We start from the raw sequence: 19,223 nt of genomic DNA on the forward strand, positions 1-19,223 counted from the left end.
GCCTCGTCAGACCTTGAAAAAGCTGAACTATTTAAAAATCACCTCTTTAACGTTTTCCAACCCCACCAAGATATTTCACCTGACAATATACCTATGGTTCTTAGGTATCTCGACGTACCATTACCACTTACTCTACCAGTCAAGCATTTTACGCCTAGTGATATTAAATTTACAATACAAAAGTACTCTCTAAAGAAGTCTCCAGGTTATGACCTAATTACTGCTGAAGTAGCTAGATGTCTACCTAAACGAGCATTTATCCTACTTACCCATATATTTAATGCCATACTGAGGCTTTCCTACTTCCCACTCCTCTGGAAGTTCTCTAAAATCATCCTATTCCCAAAACCAAATAAGCCCCTTGACTCGTTACCTTCTTATAGACCAATTAGTCTATTACCATTTTTTGCGAAAGTTTTAGAAAGACTCATACTCAAGCGCATACATCCCTTTATTAATGAAAATAAAATTCTACCGGATTACCAATTTGGTTTTCGTGCCAAGCATTCAACTATCCATCAAGTACATAGACTAGTCGACTCAGTTTCTTATGCACTTGAAAAAAAATTATATTGTACCTGCGCTTTTCTTGATATTTCACAGGCTTTTGACCGAGTATGGCACGAGGGACTGCTATACAAATTAAAGAAATTTTTGCCCCCTACTTACTATATTCTTCTTAAGTCATATCTAACTGATCGATATTTTCAAGTCCATCATAAATCAGCGTATTCTAATATTGCACAAATTAGAGCTGGTGTTCCACAAGGAGGCATCCTTTCCCCAATTCTGTATAACATATACGCTTCAGACCAACCAACCACGCCTAACACTTAACTTTATCCCTTACAAATGTGGTCTAATAGCTAATTGCTGCCTACGCAAATCTTAATTTTAATTATTTATAATATTCACTCACTCCTACTATGCAAATGTTTGTATTTTTGTTTCTTATACATATTAACTTATAAATTAAAAAAAAGACATGTTTAACAATTACTAGTTCAACAGTGCGACGCGTATACAATAACAGTTGCAGTATAAATTTGTTCATTAATTGTAAGCAAAAAAAAAAGTTTTGAAGTACATAAAGCGCCACTATTTCTTTCTGACCACCCTGTATACTATTCCACGGTCGCCGCCCAGCGTTGTTGCGACCGGCCACATAATTTACTTTATTGTTTTGCGCCTTTGTTGACCACCGCGGCGCGTTGGTCAACAAGACTTGCGCGTAAGACGGTCGTTACCGTGAGCCGGACGAACCGCCGGTGGCCGCCACTCGTTGTTACGGTGTCCGCGGGCGCACACGATGAACCGCCGCCGCCGACAGGACACTAGACGCCGCCACTCGCGATGAACGACGGCGTGGGATGTAAGACGGCCGCGACCGGCGGCGGCGATGCGTTCGTCGTGCTCATGGCGGAACCGATTACGCGCGGTTTGCCGCCGCCCGCACCGTTGCCGCCACTACCCTTGACGCAGCCGCCGCCGTCGGCTTCTGTCGACCCGTACAAAACTCGTCCGCGAAAACCGACGCGCAAAGAACGCACAGCTTTCGTCGTCTTGCCCGACCCGCCGCCGCCACCGACGGCGGACGTGGCCAATCCAAACACTTCCTGTTCCGGTCGGGTTAGTCCTTTCCGGGCCTACGGATTTAAGACGCCGGAAGCAGGCCGATCGCGCGCATCGAGTCCGCGGCCGCTCAGGCGACAGGCGTCCGACTCGCAGATTGTGGCGAAAAAGAAAAAAAACCGCCGCCGCGTCGTCCCTGACAGACGCCGCTAGACGGCTGTCCGCATCTTCCAAAGACCTCACCGCAGCAAAACCTTCGAACAAATCTAAAGCGTCGACGCCGAAACCAGCGCGCAAAATTATACCGGCGGCTCGCAGGCCACCGGTGTCGCCGACGCGCGCCACAAAAACGCCTCAGCCGTCCAAGACGCCCAAGACGCCTCAGCCGCCGAAATCGTCTTTGCCGCCCAAGACGCCTCTGCCGGCCAAGAGGCCTCAACCGCCCAAGCCAACGGCCAAGCCACCCCTATCACCGTCCAAACCGGCCGCGTCCAAATCGCCGACTAAGCCCAAACCTGCGGCGTCCACCCACGGCACACCCAACCGTTCGTCTCCCGCTAAAATGTCCAACAAATCGCCTCGTCTTTCCAAGAAACCGATCGTCAACGGCCCACCCGCCAAAACGGATTATTCGCCGGCGGCCACTGTCGGAGGGACGACGACCACCACAACGGCAGCCGCCACTGTAGCCGAAAATATAACGACCGGAGCGGTGACCGTCGGCAGTACGACGTCGACGGCGGCCACCACATCTGCGGCGGCGTCGACTTCCATATCTGCCGTCGCTCCGGTCGCCATCGACCCCGAGACGGTGACGCGAATCACAGTCACACCGGTCACGGCCACTCCTCCGGTCGTCGTGGTCACTCAGTCGACGGCCGTCACCAACTCGGACCCCGTGATCACACAGACCACCGCGGCCGCGGTTGCTCCCCCGTCGACGCGGATCGCTTCCACCGTGACGCCGGCCGCACCGCCACCGATCGGCGACCCGCCGGTCCGACCGTCCGTTTTGCGTGTTCCCCCGGTGGCCACCATGACGGATGTGACCCGGCCAAAACTTCCGCCGGCCATCAAGCCGCCGGCCGCGGCCGCCACGCCGGCGTTGTCTTACCTGACGAAGGCCATCAAGATGGATGCGGAAAACCCAAACCAGAGCGGCGGGCGAGCGGGCATGTCCGCCTTTATGGCCACCCGGAAGATGTCCACGAGCAACGGCCACAAAACGGTGGCGTGGGCCAGGTACCGTGTATTGTTGTTCTATTATATTTTGTACATTTGATTATTGGTATTGTCTTGATATAAGTAGTGCCAACGCGAACACACAATAGTTAATTAATGATTCTTTTTAGAACTTTTTACGAATCTTTTAGCATCCGTACACTCTAATAGTATGTACCCGCTGCAGTACATCAAAGATGGTACGTTTTCGTTTTGAGGTGTTGGATTATAATATACCGTACAGTATACAATATATATATATGAAAATAGAAGGGAAAAAAACTGGCCGTTCGATACCTTTCGTCCTGCACAGTGTACCGAGTCACGAATGGGCTGTGCCGTGCACGCGTAATTGGGTCACCGTAATATATTCCTCTGCGGTTTTCTTGCGCTTACGAACTCGGACCGTGAACATGCGATCCGTGTACAGAGTTTTCTTTGCGTGCGGCTCGACCGCCGGCCGAAGGGTCTCCGCCACCGCCGTCTGTCCCCGCCGAAGTGGGTGGATGTAGATAGGAAGTTACCTAGGAGTTGTTTAATAAATCACCCCAGAGCCGACCTCGGGTTAAAAAACCCCATACGGTTAACATAATTCCAATATACTTGCCCGCCATTAATCTCGCCTACCAAATTCAAACGTTTTTCTGTCCGAAAGTATGATATTTGCCACTACACTTGCTCGCCGGGTCGCCTTTCTCACCTTACAGAGTTGACCAAAATAAAAAATGTCCGTACCTGTGAATTTATTTCGTTTTTAACCCAGAAAATGTTTGTTAGATTTTATCAACCGTCACTTGTGAAACGTGTACCTTGATCGACGCCTCTACTTTATTTAACTTACCTCGAAATTGAATCCCACGAAAGCGATTGACTTGTCCAGCCTAGTAAATCTGGTACGCCCGAGATGTACAATTTTCAAGGTATTTTTTCTGTGAGTGTAAAATCAGCGTAGCGCCAAACACTTGACAATAATAATTATGAACGGTTAAGTTCTATATTTTGTATTTATTTTTTCCTTCGTTATTCAATATTCAACCTGTCTTTCCGTATAAATACAAATCATATTAATTTATTACCTAATAATATTTGTATTTATTTATTTTAATGCTTTATAATATCATGAACGGCGCGAAACAATAATTATATTCAAGGAATGGGCGAATCAAATGCGCGTTTTAGACTATAAGTTTTAACTTGAATAATATAATAATAATTACTGTGAATTATTATGATATTATCCTACCTAGGTACCTATTTCTTCTTTTGAAAATCAATATTTTATAACGTAACGTGAATTGAACGTTTTTTCGGGTCAAACTGTCCGTGGTGTTTGCTAATAACAATATAATTAAGGGTTAGGCTAAGAAATTAAAATATATATATGTATATATATTTCTATATTACATTTTTTGGCAACGGTCGTGTTCCTGTTAAACGTTATCTCGCTCACTGATCGCTTAAAAACCGGAACGAGACGGCTCGGTGTCCTTGAACCAATTCCAGCTAATGTTTTTCTATGTAATATAATGTCTAAAAATATATACATTTTATGCAATAGTTTCTTTTTGGCAATTGGGGTCGTACACTTTTGAGTTATTGCACTTTCTCAAGTACAGGGCAAGATGGGGTGGGTTTGAATGAAAACCATATTGTTATTTTTCATAATTTTATTTTGTGGCAACTGTCAACTACGGTTGACAGTTCCAAACTGTAGTTTAAAGTTTTGTAAACATTATAATACTGTTCCCAACCAAACTAACCAATCTAGTATTTTTTTTAATCTAGCAGTTTTTAAATAAATATTTATTTTTATTTAAATCTACCCCAAATAGGGGGCAAGTTACATTGAATTTTATCAATGTATTGAAACATGTACAATATAATTAATTTATATTATATAAAACTATTTTTCTTTATTTAAAACAAATATAGAGCTGAAAAATATAATATAAATTATTTTATAAAATGTATATATTAATATATTGGTTCTTAACTAATTTTTCTCAACTTTTAAGTAATTTTCAACACTTATTTCGTTAATATTTTGTTTCGGTTCTCAACTCGAACTGTTTTATAACCTGAACCTAACATAACTCTTAGGTCGTGCCCTCCATTCTGGACACACAGTTCAGTGGGGGGGGGGGGGAGGGAGGTTAAACTGTTCGATTAAGCTGGGACTTGAGAGGGATAGGTTTACCGCAATATTGAGATAGGTTCAGCGGAGTTTGGGCCTACGATTTAAGCATATTTGTGTTATTAAACTATATTTAATTTCAATAGCGACTGGTCAGTCATGATTTCATAATGTGTACATACAAAACACCTACACGAGTTTGGCGGATTTGCGACATTATTATTTTGCGTTGACATAGTATAAAAGAGAACTAGGTATTAATAAGTATACCTAAGTATAAGAAAACTCGGATCGCCGCACACGCAACAGGGTCGAAAGCGTAGGACGACACGCAAGCAACTCGGTTAGATCTTTTTGATTTGATTTTCGCTTAATAGCCTGAAAAAAAAATACACTTATCGCGACTGGGTGATCGACATTTACAACCGTTACAAGGACAACTCTGTGTTGATCCACGAAAACCTTATAATTATTGTTGTGTTTAAGTTCTAGTTAGCGCTCGTTGTGTTTTTACATAAAACAAAAAAAATTATGATCATAATAATAATAGCCGTTATATAGTATGTAATCTATTTGGAACGAGATTGTAACATTTTTTTTTGGGGGGGGGGGAAGGGAAAGGAATGAGGGGCCGCGTAAATTATATAAGCTATATTATATTGTGTACGAAAAATTACATTACTATTAAAATTAAACATTTTATATAGTTTTATGGTGGAAAAGAAAACTCGAAGACAAACAAAACAGGTCAAACTATCACAAAGAATTTAATTTAAATTAAAAAAAACTTTTTTAAAAACATGCTTTTCTAGAAAAAAAAAAAATTGTAAAAAGTGAACTAAAAAGTAAAAAATAATTTTATTACAAGAACAATTTACCAATCGATTGTAGTGTATTTTATTTAAAATGTCAATTACTTTGAAAACAACCGAAAATTAACTACAATTTTAAATAATGTTAAACATCTTTAATTTTTGACTAAAAAGAAAAGCGTGGGCCCTATTCGACAAAGTCCAAATTCGTCGAGTTAAGTATTACGAAATGTATGTGTCACACACAAATATTAAACTAAATTTAAATTACAAAAGAACTTACAATATAAAACATTATCTGATAAATCCATTAGGGACTTTGTTGAACAGGGCCCACGCTTTTCTTTTTAGTCAAAAATTAAAGATGTTTAACATTATTTAAAATTGCAGTTAATTTTCGGTTGTTATCAAAGTAATTGACATTTTAAATAAAATACACTACAATCGATTGGTACATTTTTTTTTTTTATTATTTCCCTCGGCGGCAAAGGCCATTGGGTTACATTAAATTATATTTACATAAATTACAATACATTTGACTACATTAAGATTGGTAAATTGTTCTTGTAATAAAATTATATTTTACTTTTTAGTTCACTTATTACTATTTTTTTTTTAGAAAAGCATGTTTTTAAAAAAAAAATTGTATTTTATTTTTTTAATTTTTTTACTTTTTAGTCCTATTAAAGGTATTTAATAACTGCTGAATAGGATTACTAAATTCATTTTGGAAGATTTGGAAAAAAATTAAATTTTAGTGAAATGACCCCCACATTTGACCTTGTGTAGGGTGACCTGGATGTCCGAGTCCCAATACGATTACAGGATATTGTTTTGTCATCTAAGATGAGTGTCTGTGTCAAGTTTCAGTCCTATACGACATCGGGAAGTGGGTTAAATTAATTTTGCAAGATATGAAAAATACCCGTAGGTACAGTACGTGTTAGCGAGCTAAAGACAAGCATGTAAAAATAGTTAAGAATATCAAACAAGTAATAATAATTGGTAAAAAAAAAAAATAGCAAAATGCCAGTACATTTTTTTTTCTTTCGGAATGTTATCTATATTTATGGCATTTTATCGTTAATTTAGAATATAAACATTAAACACAGTTTTTAGGAAAACATTTTTGTTGAACATAATATACTTTTGTCAAAGCTGTAGGATTATCATTTGTTCGGCGGTATCTTTGTGTAGCATTAGTTGTTTTCTGCAAAATTAAATTTTTTAAACCACCAGACGGTTAGTGGTCTGCGCAAATATTATAAAACATCATTGTCTCGTTTAAAATGGCACATAAATATAAAAAGAAAAATAAGAATTTTACTGAAAGAAAAAAGCTAATTTGGTTTGGGGTCTAAGTCCGCCTATGTATACAGTTTGAACACCTAACAGAGAAAGAAGTGAAAGGAAAAACCGATTCGGTTATAGGGGAGGGGGGGCCGAACGTATGCCAGTAGAAAGAGTAACCACAAGTTCATTAAATATGTTGCAAAATCAAAAACAAATATAAAAAACCCAGCCTTTTTAGCAGTTTTTTACGATTTTGAGAAATTTTGCACTTTTTCAAAACTCTGTACCTCAATACCTATGCGGTCAAAAAAAAACGTTTTACTTATAATAATTGTAGGAAATGTAGTAGGTAGGAAATTTAGATAATGTGATTATCTTCTACGATTTACTAATTTAATGTTATCAGCTGAAATCAACCGTTTTTGAAATATATCGAAAAAAACCAAAAAAAGTGCGAACATTTTGGGGTTTTCCTCCCCTCCCCAAAATTCCACAGGGTTTTTTTGTTGAATAAATTGGGCGAAGCCCTACTGAACACCCACAAACAACTTCCCAAAGTTTCATTAAAGTCGGAATTTTTCGAAGGTACTAAGTACTTGTCGACTGGACTATATATTAACTGCCATTGTTGGTGTTGTTATTGCAGACCGTCGGAGAAGATCATAGTGCCCGAACCGGAACAAGAACCGTCTGGATGCAGGCGATTCGCGAACAGGCTGTGCTGTGCCATGAAGTGTTGTCCGTCGTCCAAATGCAAAGGGAAGACTTGCGGATGCCGTTGCGCCGCGGCGTCCAAGTGTTGGACGGCCGTGTGGAAGAGACGGCCGCGGCTTTGCGGGTCGACGGCTGCTGCGGCGGCCGCCGAGGAAGGGACAAGCGGCTGGTGGTCCAGTCTGCGCCGCTGTTGCTGCTGCTGCTGCTGCTGCTGTTGCAAACGCAACAAGGCGTCGCTGTCCGAGAACAGCGAACTGGGCGAGTCCACCGACGATCTGCTCCCGCTTACGTTTTTCGGCAAACTCAGGAACAGGCTGGGCGGCCTGTGCTGTTGTTGTTGTGCCGCCGCGGCTACTTGCTTCAGGCGGTGTTGCTGTTGCCAAGGCAAACGCGGAGACGTTCCTAAGAAATTAGTTCAAAGAAAAGGGACGCCGTTTAGATGTACAGGGTGTTGTACGGTAAGTTGTATAATCTACAGTTTGAGACAGTTCACGGTAGAGTAACGTGTCCAGTCCTAAATTAAGAAATTTGATAACTTTACAAGTAACTATATCCAAACTATATAGTTATCGACCGGTCAACGTCATCATCAGCAAATTATTATTAATTAAATAATAGCTACATTCATATGTTGTGCCTCCATAATGATCCTCCACAATTCCTCCATTATCATCCTCCATAGTTCCTTAATCATCCTCCATACAAATCTTCCATAATACTCCTCCATACTCCTACATTATCCCTCCATGATCCTCCTCCATAATTCCTCCAGGATCCTCCAGAAGTGTTCAAATTTTCAGAATAGCCGCCAGCCTTAAGACATATCCATCTCAAAAATAAAGGAACCGAGAACTTCTTCTACAGAACTTCACATTTTCCTAAACATAACATTAAATGTATTATGTTTGCAAAAAGGCGAGTTTTGTAAAAATGTACACACTGTAGTTCATAAAGAAAAACGTTGATGATAGTTTCTCTTTTCAGTGGTAAAAACTTATTAAATAAGCAATTTTTAAGTATTAACTATTAGACGAGTTCGTACCAAGGCGACACGCGTTATCTTTTTTACAAATCAGAGTTGATTGGATTTTTTTGACAAGAAAGTTTGCCACTTTTTGTACATTAATGTTTCTTTGTCTGCAGAACATTCCCAAACTGGAGGCGGTATTCGTTGACCATTCTTCGGTCATGAGAGGTGCCATACCGGTGCTGCCACTCACGTTAGCTTGGATATGCTTGGTATTCAATGTCATTTTGCCAGGAGCAGGTCAGTACATATTTTTACCATCAATAACATAGATTTAGAGTATATATAGTACTTCAAATTAAACATTTATTGGAAGAAGTATTTATTTAAAAAGGTCTATTTTATTTAATATTGCAGGTATAGTTAATATTAAGTTGTTCTTTTTCTATAATATAACTATTATACCGACTCAACCAAGTGGTTAAACAACGTGTGGGTATTGCAACATTCCATTTTGGTTATTATTTACATAAACTAGGTAGGTTTAATCTCTCATTTTTTTTTTTTTTAAATTACTTTATTTCATCAATCTTTTATGCTCTTTAGAATAAAAATGTCTAAATCAGCTTTAGGTAAACTAATAAAAAAAATTTGTTGATTTTTAAAAAAATATATTACACAATATTAGGTCGATTTTTCCGAACAGTTTTTTTTTTTATGTATTTAGAATGCTTGAAAAAACCCTATACAAAATATATATAGTTTGTTTTAAGAGGCCAGGTATAAACAACTTACAATATAAAATGTTTTATCATTTTATTTTGTAAAAAAAAATCACAAATTCTACATTTTTGCCCAAGAACCGTACACAGCACACAAAAAATAACACAAAACGGTGTTTTTTATAACTTTGGAGAAGAATCTGAGAGAAATTCAGAGGCCAATTCAGCGGGGAAAAAATGTATTTAATTTCTTTGGATGCATTAAATTGATGCTCACTCTAAGAATAAGGCCAATATTCGGTTTACACTTTACAGTGTAATATCCGAATAAAAGATAATTTGTAATTTTAATTTCGTCTAAATAAATATAAAATAATATAATGCTCGAAAAACGGCTGTTGAAATATTATAATAAATGATTAGTTTGTTACCTTTCACTAACTGTTCAGCTGTATAACAATAACTCGTTCGACATAATTTGATAATATACAAAATAAAAACAGACAACAGTGTATGGAATTTGTCGATATCGATGGTTTACATGGTAGTTTATGAGAGTAAGCGTTAGTTTTTCGAATTTGACTTTTCCAAAAAAAAACCAGAAGAAAATGTAGACCTACTTAGTGCTAGGCATAGAATATATATTCACAGAATAAACAGAAAGGAATCTTAGAGTTTGTAAAAAAACCGTCAGACACAATGGGTTTAAGCCAGTGCTGCCAGAACTCGGGATATTTCCGTGACTTATGGCTACACTGTTCGTTTGTTATTATTAAGAAGAACACGCCGGACATGATTTTATCTCGTCCCGTATAAATCTTATTTATCTCGTCCCGTATAAGGCCATGTAAAAATCGTACCGTTTCTTTTCTGTTTGTTCTGCGTTTAATAATACAATTATTATGGAAAACCTACTCTATAATAACCACGGTGTACTGCCCACGGGTTTTTCCAGGGACCTTTTCCAGCGGAGTGTTTTGCTTGTGCGTGGGAAAACCCCGGTTCACCGTCAACGACACGTTCCAGTCCAGACTGGGCTCGTTGCTGGTCAACGCCATCGTGGCCGCCTCTCAGCTGTTCACCGTGCTGTTCTGTTTGGTCGGATGGGGATGGAGCGTTTGGTGGGGAGTGATAATGATCAAAATGGCCAGTGAGCGGTTTTTCCCAATTATTGGTCTGAAATCCCCCAAAAAAAGCTATCGAAAATAATATCTCCTAAATTTCTTGATTTAAAAACAATAAAAAAAAAAAGGCCAAATTATAAATGTTTACGGCGTCGCTGGGAATTTATTATTTAAATTTTGGTAAATTTCAAAATTGCACATAGAATTGAGACAATGAGTGCAAAGTGGCCTAACCCGTAAATTGAAATTAATTAGTTAATACAATTAACCATCTTGAAAAATTAAAAATAATTTCAAAAAATTGTATTGTATTTATTTATAAAATTTGTTAATTTAAATAAATATAAGTATATTACGAATTATTAATTGTGTTTAAGTTAATTTTAATTTATCAATTCGGTTAATTTTATTGACTAATTAATTAAAATGTATAGGTTACTTTTGCACTCATAGTCTCAATCATATGTTTGTGGTGTCGTTGAATTCAAATTAAACCTTAGATTTCCAATAAGATACTTAGGTACTGATATATAACTACTGTTGTACCTTATACAACAATATACAAATGCACACCTCTAATTAAATCGAATGTACAAAGAAAGAAATTTGTTTTTTACAATTGAATATGTAATTGAACTCAACTTAGGATCTGAACTTAAGGCCCCTGGATACCGACCATTTTTAAGGAGTTTTGTATAGGCAATATTTAAGAAAAAAGTGGTTTTATTAAATTTCGACCATGTTAATTAATTTACCGGTTAATTTATATGAGCTTTATGGTATTATTTTTAATTTAAATAATTTTGTCTATGAGTAAAAGCCATTTTAGTTAATATATTAGTACATTGTTTGTCCATCGCACACGCTGAACCAGTAATCCGATAAGTAATCTGAAAACGGATTTAAATTTGCCATGAAGTTTACTTGATATCGGTCAGCGTACTTTTTTGATATTTTATTCCTACTACGCATAAAACACGTTTGAACATTTTATAAAATTTTAAATTTTTAAATCAAATTTGGAAAGGGTTAAAATTAAAAATTGAAAAAAGTGCTCTGACCAATCTCAAGTAAACTTCATGACAAATTCATGTCTGTTTTTAGATTGCTTATCGGTTCAATGGTTCACCCTGTGCGATGGACAAAAAATGATGTGTTTTGGCTGAAAAAAACGGTCGGTATCCAGGGGCCTTAATAGAGAGTCTTTAAAATAGATTACAAGATTGTACAAGATCACGAAAAATCCCCCTATGCCCTCTAAATTAGGGGCGTATGGTATACTTGATGTCAAATTTGAACTCGGCGACCTCGAAAACATATAAATCCACTGCTTTCTTACTGTTTTAAACTCAAATGCAGCTTTTATCACATTTTATCGTCTTTTTTCGATTTTAGACTACTCAATTACTAATTGATTTTTAAATCAATATAGCTTCGTGTTCGACAGCTGAAACCTGTTTAATATTATTTACAACATAATTTAACATACTTAAGTATAGTGTTCATAAGTTTCATGGAGTTCTTGTGGCTTATAGGCCTTTAAAAAAAATATATGTATATACATATATATATTATTTGAAAAAAATGTAAGTTAGTACACAAGTTTTTATACTGAAATAATGTGTAAACAATTTTTCGAGTAGTTTAACTGATATCCGTTAGTCAGCCCATCATTTCATAACAGATAAACAGAAATACTGAACTTAAATAATAATTAGAGATAAAATATTTGAAGAGAAAAAAAAAACATTTTTAACTAGCACATATTTTGTTGTTGTACAGTAAAAATTTCAATTTCTAAGTCTGACTTGAAAAATGTATTTTCGATTGCGTTTTTTTTAGATTTCAGACCACTCTGTGGGGTGAAGTGTGCGGTTTTAAAATATGTTTTTGTTGTTTTTTTTTTTAGAAAAATATCAAAAAGTCAAACTAGTCGATCAGTCTGCAGCCGCTGCAGCTGAAACGCCGGCGTCCGTCGATAACAACCAAAATAAGGACTTGGTGTGAATCATAAAATATCATATTATTTTATTATAGAAAACTACATACCTAGGGAATCGACACGACACGTATGAAAAACACTCACACAACATAATACCCGGTACCTGTATTGTATCTCAACTGTATTGTAATAAATATTTTTACTGGCAAAATGTGAGACTGCATGCGGTCTGTTTTTTAAATGAGTTTTGTATAGGCAACATTTAAGGTAAAAAAAAAAAAAAAAAGAGGTTTTTGATAAATTTCCACCATGTCAATTGTGACTTACCGGTTAACTTGTATAAACTTCGAGGTGTTATTTTGCAAAAGCCCTTTTGGTAGATTTCACACCAAAAAGCCAGACAAAATTTCGACTAGTACACAAGACGGTCCAATTTCAACTCTGTAAAGAGAAGATTCAATTTTGATCTAAGAATTCAATTTTTCAATATTATTATTTTCAAATCTCTTGTTGAAATATTTACAAGTAAGTCGAGCAATAATTATTCTAAATAGTATTTTTAGATATACAAAAATTATTTTATCTGTGATTTCTCAGATTTAGTTGGTCAACGTTCATCTTTCGAGTTGAACCACTAAAAATGCACATATAGTTGTTTAAAAAAAAAAAAAATATCCTTGTGTGAATAATTATCACATCCACCCATGTATTCAGTTTTCCATTGATAAGTATATCACGACAGCCGAACAGTGACTATCGTTTGAAGGATGGACTCCGCAACGTCAACGGAAAACTGAAAACATAAATACATCTGAAAATTATCCACAAAATATTTCAATCCTTGAAAGCCTTAACACATTCGAATGTATGTTCTTCACAAATGGATCTGTTTGAATAATTTTTTCCTAAGTATATCATCAATTATCCGTTAAGACGCCGATGAAAGCAGAATCTACTTATTATAGCCGACATATTTGGGCATTTATTTAAATAAAACTAGATTCTGAGTTCGAACAAAGCTATTAGAACGTTTACATACTTATACTAATCCGTTTATTTCAATTCATTAAGCTTTCGATCATTTTTTTTTTCGTCGCGTAACTTGTGTCGAGACGTCAAGCTTTACCCGAGTATGAGCGTTGTAATGTTATTATATTTTATAAAGAAAAAAAAAATATCACATACATAAATCACACGTTTCTAAACATTAAGTATACAATCATAATAATGATTTTGTCATTCGTATTTACAAAAAATATTACAGACGAGTCGCCCCGCTAAAAGTTGTGCCACCATTGGTCGGTTTCAATACTTTACAGGCAACATTTATCGGTAGGTCGGGAATCTAATCAATAGTAGTGTACAGACTTATCCAAATTTCATGATATGGTAGTTTTTTTCTATAAAATATTTAGCTAAAAATGTCTATTGTTTCAAAACTAGTTCTTAAGGTTAAAGTCAAAAATAGTTTTCTAAAGGGAATTTTAGAAATTAACATTTTAAAAGTCAAAAAGCAACCTGCATAGGTACTTTATTTACTTATTCAAAGCAAAATGATGTAAAGAAAAAATGACTTGTCAATAATAAGTTTTCAATAAGTACTTTTTCAGCTGTTATTAGGATTTAATGTTACTATCTAATGCTTTTTTCACTTAAACCTTAACACGAGAAGTATTTTTTTGAAACTGGTTATCAACTAGTCATTATTTTCATTAAATTATCCAAACCAATTATGTAGGTCAACATTTGTTTTTTTTTTTTAAATTACCTTTTAAAGAAATATTTTTAACTTTTTTTAAGAATTTAAAATAATAAAGATTTTAATCTAAACATTTTTAGCTAAACCAAGTATCTCATAGAACAAAATGAAATTTGGATGATGCTGTACAGATTGCAACCGTATACCACCGTCTGTTTATTTGTCCCATTTGGCGGTGGTCTCACGTCAAACCAGATCTAACCCCTTTGAACTTAGTCTTTTTGCTCTTGTTGCTACGCTTCTTGGACGGCAATGGTTCGTCCTCACTCTCGTGCCCATTCTTGGACTCTTCCACGCCGGTCTTGAACCCGTCCTGGATGCGCTGACGGGCTATCCTTGAACTGTTCCTGGCGCTGTGCGAGTAGTTGTGCTTGTGCGGGTTCATGCAGTGGGCCAAGTGCTTGGACAACCAAGGGCACTTGACTAGCGTGCAACACTTGGGGCAGTCGATGTCCTGGTTGATCTTGTTGATGTTGAGCTCGTCGGTCATGCGGCACAGGGCCTCGTCTGGCACGTCGTTCGGGTCGTTCGGCATCACGTCCTTGGGGTCGTACGTCTCGAGGTTGAGTTCCATGTGAAAGTCGAAAATGGCGTCGCACAGGAGTTCTTCGAAAAAACTGTCGACGGCGCTGAGCACGACCGGTGAAAACCGTTTCAACAGCATGGTCTTTTTGCAATTCTTTGACTTTCGGTTACCACCGTCGACTTTGTCCATCTGTACGACGAACCAAATTGTTTCTGCAACAAAGTAATTATAATCAAATTAGAAAAATATAGATACATTAAAAAAAAAAACATTACACACTAAACTATTGTTGGTAGGCCTGTGCTACAATAAGTTCTTCAAACAATAACAACGGTTAACGTTTCTAAGAAACAACAAAAATTATACAGGCCTACCGTTGACAAGTAATAAACAACACAACATATATAAACTTAACCTAAGCCCAACCTAACCGCCACCTACCTCAGAGATTTTTTCCAAAATATTTCATTTGAATTGCAAAAAAACATACATCTCATTGTAATGTTACCCCAAAACTTATGTAGTCATAAAACCTCAATTAGATATTCTCAATTGCTTAACAACCCGTGTTATTTGTCAAAAACTAACCTTTCGTTTTCTTCGATTAACACTTATAAAATGTGGTTGGTTTTTTTTTTTTTTTGTTACTCACATAAATAAAAATACAAGTGTTATCAATACAAAAATAATTGAACGCGTTTATTTGATTTCGTGCACAATAATGTATAAATTAATCAAGTCGTACAATCAATTTTGATTTACCACCAAACTTAGGAAACACATCACGACGGACGAATTACAGTTTTAACATAAAATAATACATTAAGTACAATTCAAAAAACAGTCTCATGATATAATTATACATTAATAAAAACTACATACATACAATACAATACAACATAGAAAAATTAATATCACTTTTGACAACACAAAAAGTACACCTTTTGTACTGAACTACTACTAACAAAAATTAGGTACACTGGTTCGATTATTGTTAACACACATCTCATTAAATTGCTGTAAACACAAATAACACACATGTCACTTAAAAAAAATTAATTGAACTACTACCGCTTAAATAGTTTAAAATGTAGTATTAGTAAAAGGACGTGGATGGTACATGTTTTTGAAAATGAAAAATTAACATTTTATCACACTGAGAAAACAGAGGTAGGTGTTTAAATGTAAAAAAAAAAAAGTATATAACTTAACAAATACTCTTAATAGAGATTTAGCTTATAGCAGTTTTTACATAGTTAAAACATATCCAAGTTAAATTTTTTTTAAAACTACAACATTGAAATTTGTACTGTCATAACACCAGTAATGATCAAATGCAAATGATATACAGTAAATATAAAAATAAACAACTGTCAACTATTAAACAAATTGATATATAAAAAAAATAACTTAACAGTAAATGAATGAAATCATTTATTAATACTTCAGTTAATAACTATACACTTGTAATTGTAGAGATTAAATTTAACAAACTATATCGCAACTAAAGAATATATTTCAATGAGAAAACATTAACAATTCACGCACAAAAAAAAAAATGCATGCAATATCGTTTAACCTATCAAAATGTCTTACAATTAAGTCATCGAGCCTAATGTTTTTATTACATGTATTTTCTCAGCGTATTCAATGAAACTGTGTTTAACGATAAAATAAATAATTTAAATTGTCGGCAATGTAAAATAATTTGTATAAAAAAAAAAAAAAAAACTATAGTAACAGATATTGAACTTGGTTTGATTAACATAATGCGCTATTAGTTCACAAGACATATTTTTAAAATAATGTATCTATGGTATGCTGTCTATAGATACAAATCTAACTTACAAGAAGAAATATAAAAAAATGTAGTTACTGGCTTTTAAATTGAATGTATAAAAAAATACAATGACATGCAACTATACTTACATATTTTTTTTCTTTTTATGACTACCTACTATGAAACTAGTATCTACATTTTAGGAACCTTCAGCGAGTTTTTTAATATTAAGCTTGTTGTACAAACATTCCAACTTTGAAAACAACATTTCTTGAATAAAGTCTACGCTTTCCAATGGGCAATAGTCATCGCCCGTGGACAATGCGATCGTAACGGCGGCCGGTTCGTGAATAAGATGCAAGAAGTTGAAAACTATGTCCATAAACTTGACTATATCGGTTAGGGATGTGTGATGGTTGGGCAACTCGATATTATCGATTGTACAACCGGCGTTATGTACAATCAGCCAATCGACAGGGTTGTAATGTTTCAACAGTTCGTTGACGATAAACGATAGGTCTTCTACATTAACAGCAGTCAGTTTTTCTCTAGGATATTCGTCCAGTGACTTACCGTCGTCCAAGTGCATAAATACAGATTCCAGTTCTTGCAACAACACTTCACGAGCTCGAGAACACTGCAGCAAACTATCTACATCGTCTCGGTTGGTCGGTGAAGTGTACGTGTAGATTTTGTGTAAATTTGTATACAGGTTGGCCTTGTCGTACATTGTTAAGAAAGGATTGTTTGTTGAAAAGAAATCACAATCAAAGTCCAAAATAAAATGAGGGTTCTCACTGGTGTACTGTGCAAATATGTTCTTCAACACGTCCACGTTTTCTTCGCCGCCGTTAAAGACCGAGCCGCACATGGTGTAAACAAAAAGTTTGATTGTCCTCACGTTAACGAGGTCATCTTCTAAACAGTATATGCCTTCGCTAAGATAAAAATCACTCGAGTTCGTAAGCCGAATCGCCCCGGACGTCTTGTGTTTGCCAATAGTGAAAATCACTTCGCCGTCGTTCAGCTGCCGGGCCCAAGGCGGTTTCACCCAGATGATCTTGTCAAAATGGCCGGCGTACGCTGCGGGCAGAATCCAATTTTCGATGCTCAACGAATCGAACAGCTGTTCTTTTTCGTAGACGTAATCGGCAGGCATGTCTTTGGGCACGGACAGGTCTGGATGCGAGTCAAAGTGCAACAAGACGTTGCCGTAAAGAGGCAGATGTTTGGAACCTATTTCTCGATACATGTACTGGAGCGCGTCGTTATGATCGTCGACCACATGAACGGGCATCGCTGAATGTTTCTTAATTTTGTAAACCATGTTTCTACACACAGGTTTACACGACCAACGTTTTATTATCGCACTCGTTTACAACAAGACTATAGGTGAGACGGTACAAACTGGTTTCTACTTACTTTGTTCAACGGCGGAAAAAAGAGATAAACGCAGCGAAATCCGCCCGGAGAATAGCCGCCGACGGATGAGAGACTTTAGTAATATCGAGGGGGGTATTGTGAATTTTTAAACGACAAACGACTATTATAATATATTAGTATGTTAACTGGCACTTTATCGACAAACCGTGCGCGCGGTTACGGCTTAATAACGATATTATTTTTGAGCACAACAAAAACACTATAGAAGCTATATAATAATAATAATAATATTATTGTTCGATATTATTGTTTTGCACGCTGTCGGCGGTCCTGTCCGTTTGAAGGGTTTACACTGTCTGACGCTATTACAATACCGTTTCACTGTTGTTGTTGTCTGTTTTTATTTTTTTTGTTTTTTTTTTTTTTTTCAAGAGAGAAACATGCGACAAACACGATGGTCGATGATGCTGATAACAGCTGCTGCGCCGCGTATGTGTGTGTGTGTGTGATAACCGACGAGACGGTTTAACGACAACGATGATTGTTTTTACCTCCAAGGTCCGTGTGATCCAAGGACGTTATAAGATCCCACGAGATTTATAATAATTGGGTATTATCATTCGACCTCGCTACCGCGAATAATAGCGTGTATTACGGTGACCTACGACAACGTATAGTTAATAATTTGTATTTTTTTTTTATAATTAGTAAGTACTCGTATTTATGATATTGTTACACGATTATTATAGTATTATTATTATTGTGGGAATTTTCGGGGGTTCGACCGAGGCCGTAGGTCCCCCGAGTCGACGTTGCGATCAAGTTTCGCGTTTGGCCCGGGAAGTGTGAAAAAATTTAACGATAATAAAATTAATTATATTGTAATTACACGTTTAATAGAAATTATAGTGCTATTTCAAAGACAAGAAGAAACTGTCGTGAGCGTTGTGTAATGGAAAATATTTAACGTCAATGCTAAACGATCGGACATTCGACATAATCGCACCTACTGCGATTATATCAAATTATATTATTAATAAAATAATACACAGGTGTCGGGGGAGAACAGGAGGGAATTAACAGCATAACAATAGCTTATTATGTAACAACAATTATATGTTTGATGTAACCTGATAACGGCCGCTGTATTTGTAACCAAATACGTTTCGGTAGCTGAAAAGTATTTGGTTACCAATACATTTTATGGAAACGCTAAAATAGTCTTTGTATTTAAGTTTTTTATTAAAGTAAAATAATAAATGTATTAAAACCGG

At 36.4% G+C, this 19,223-nt stretch overlaps 3 protein-coding genes across 3 annotated transcripts; 1 reads left to right on the forward strand and 2 right to left on the reverse strand.

Moving 5' to 3' along the window:
* Positions 1 to 1,353: 1,353 nt before the first annotated feature.
* On the forward strand, positions 1,354 to 12,661 carry LOC126841284 (proteoglycan 4-like). Its single transcript, XM_050577653.1, is given in 6 exon segments — positions 1,354 to 1,749; positions 1,751 to 2,814; positions 7,679 to 8,204; positions 8,890 to 9,013; positions 10,391 to 10,585; positions 12,469 to 12,661. Coding segments are annotated over 6 exon segments (2,403 nt in total). The 3' UTR covers positions 12,567 to 12,661.
* A 973-nt stretch (positions 12,662 to 13,634) lies between these two features.
* On the reverse strand, positions 13,635 to 18,336 carry LOC126841264 (uncharacterized). The gene is made up of 2 exons (XM_050577613.1): positions 17,989 to 18,336; positions 13,635 to 14,998 (listed from the first exon to the last, which is right to left on the reverse strand). The coding sequence occupies exon 2, from the start codon at positions 14,973 to 14,975 to the stop codon at positions 14,442 to 14,444; it is 534 nt and encodes a 177-aa protein (XP_050433570.1). The 5' UTR covers positions 14,976 to 14,998; positions 17,989 to 18,336; the 3' UTR covers positions 13,635 to 14,441.
* Positions 16,533 to 17,989, reverse strand: LOC126841263 (UPF0489 protein C5orf22). The gene has a single exon (XM_050577611.1). The coding sequence runs from the start codon at positions 17,891 to 17,893 to the stop codon at positions 16,766 to 16,768; it is 1,128 nt and encodes a 375-aa protein (XP_050433568.1). The 5' UTR covers positions 17,894 to 17,989; the 3' UTR covers positions 16,533 to 16,765.
* Positions 18,337 to 19,223: the final 887 nt, after the last annotated feature.

This window comes from Adelges cooleyi, unplaced genomic scaffold (assembly GCF_023614345.1).
Source record: "Adelges cooleyi isolate 19-005CV unplaced genomic scaffold, UGA_ACOO_1.1 ACOO_flye_CR_arks_rails_tigmint_CR_PRNA_38, whole genome shotgun sequence".
In the NCBI taxonomy this organism is placed as follows: domain Eukaryota; kingdom Metazoa; phylum Arthropoda; class Insecta; order Hemiptera; family Adelgidae; genus Adelges; species Adelges cooleyi.

What these genes read in the sequence shown, in the direction of transcription:
- LOC126841263 (XM_050577611.1), bottom strand. Translation starts at nt 17,893, where the DNA reads ATGGTTTACAAAATTAAGAAACATTCAGCGATGCCCGTTCATGTGGTC.
- LOC126841264 (XM_050577613.1), bottom strand. Translation starts at nt 14,975, where the DNA reads ATGGACAAAGTCGACGGTGGTAACCGAAAGTCAAAGAATTGCAAAAAG.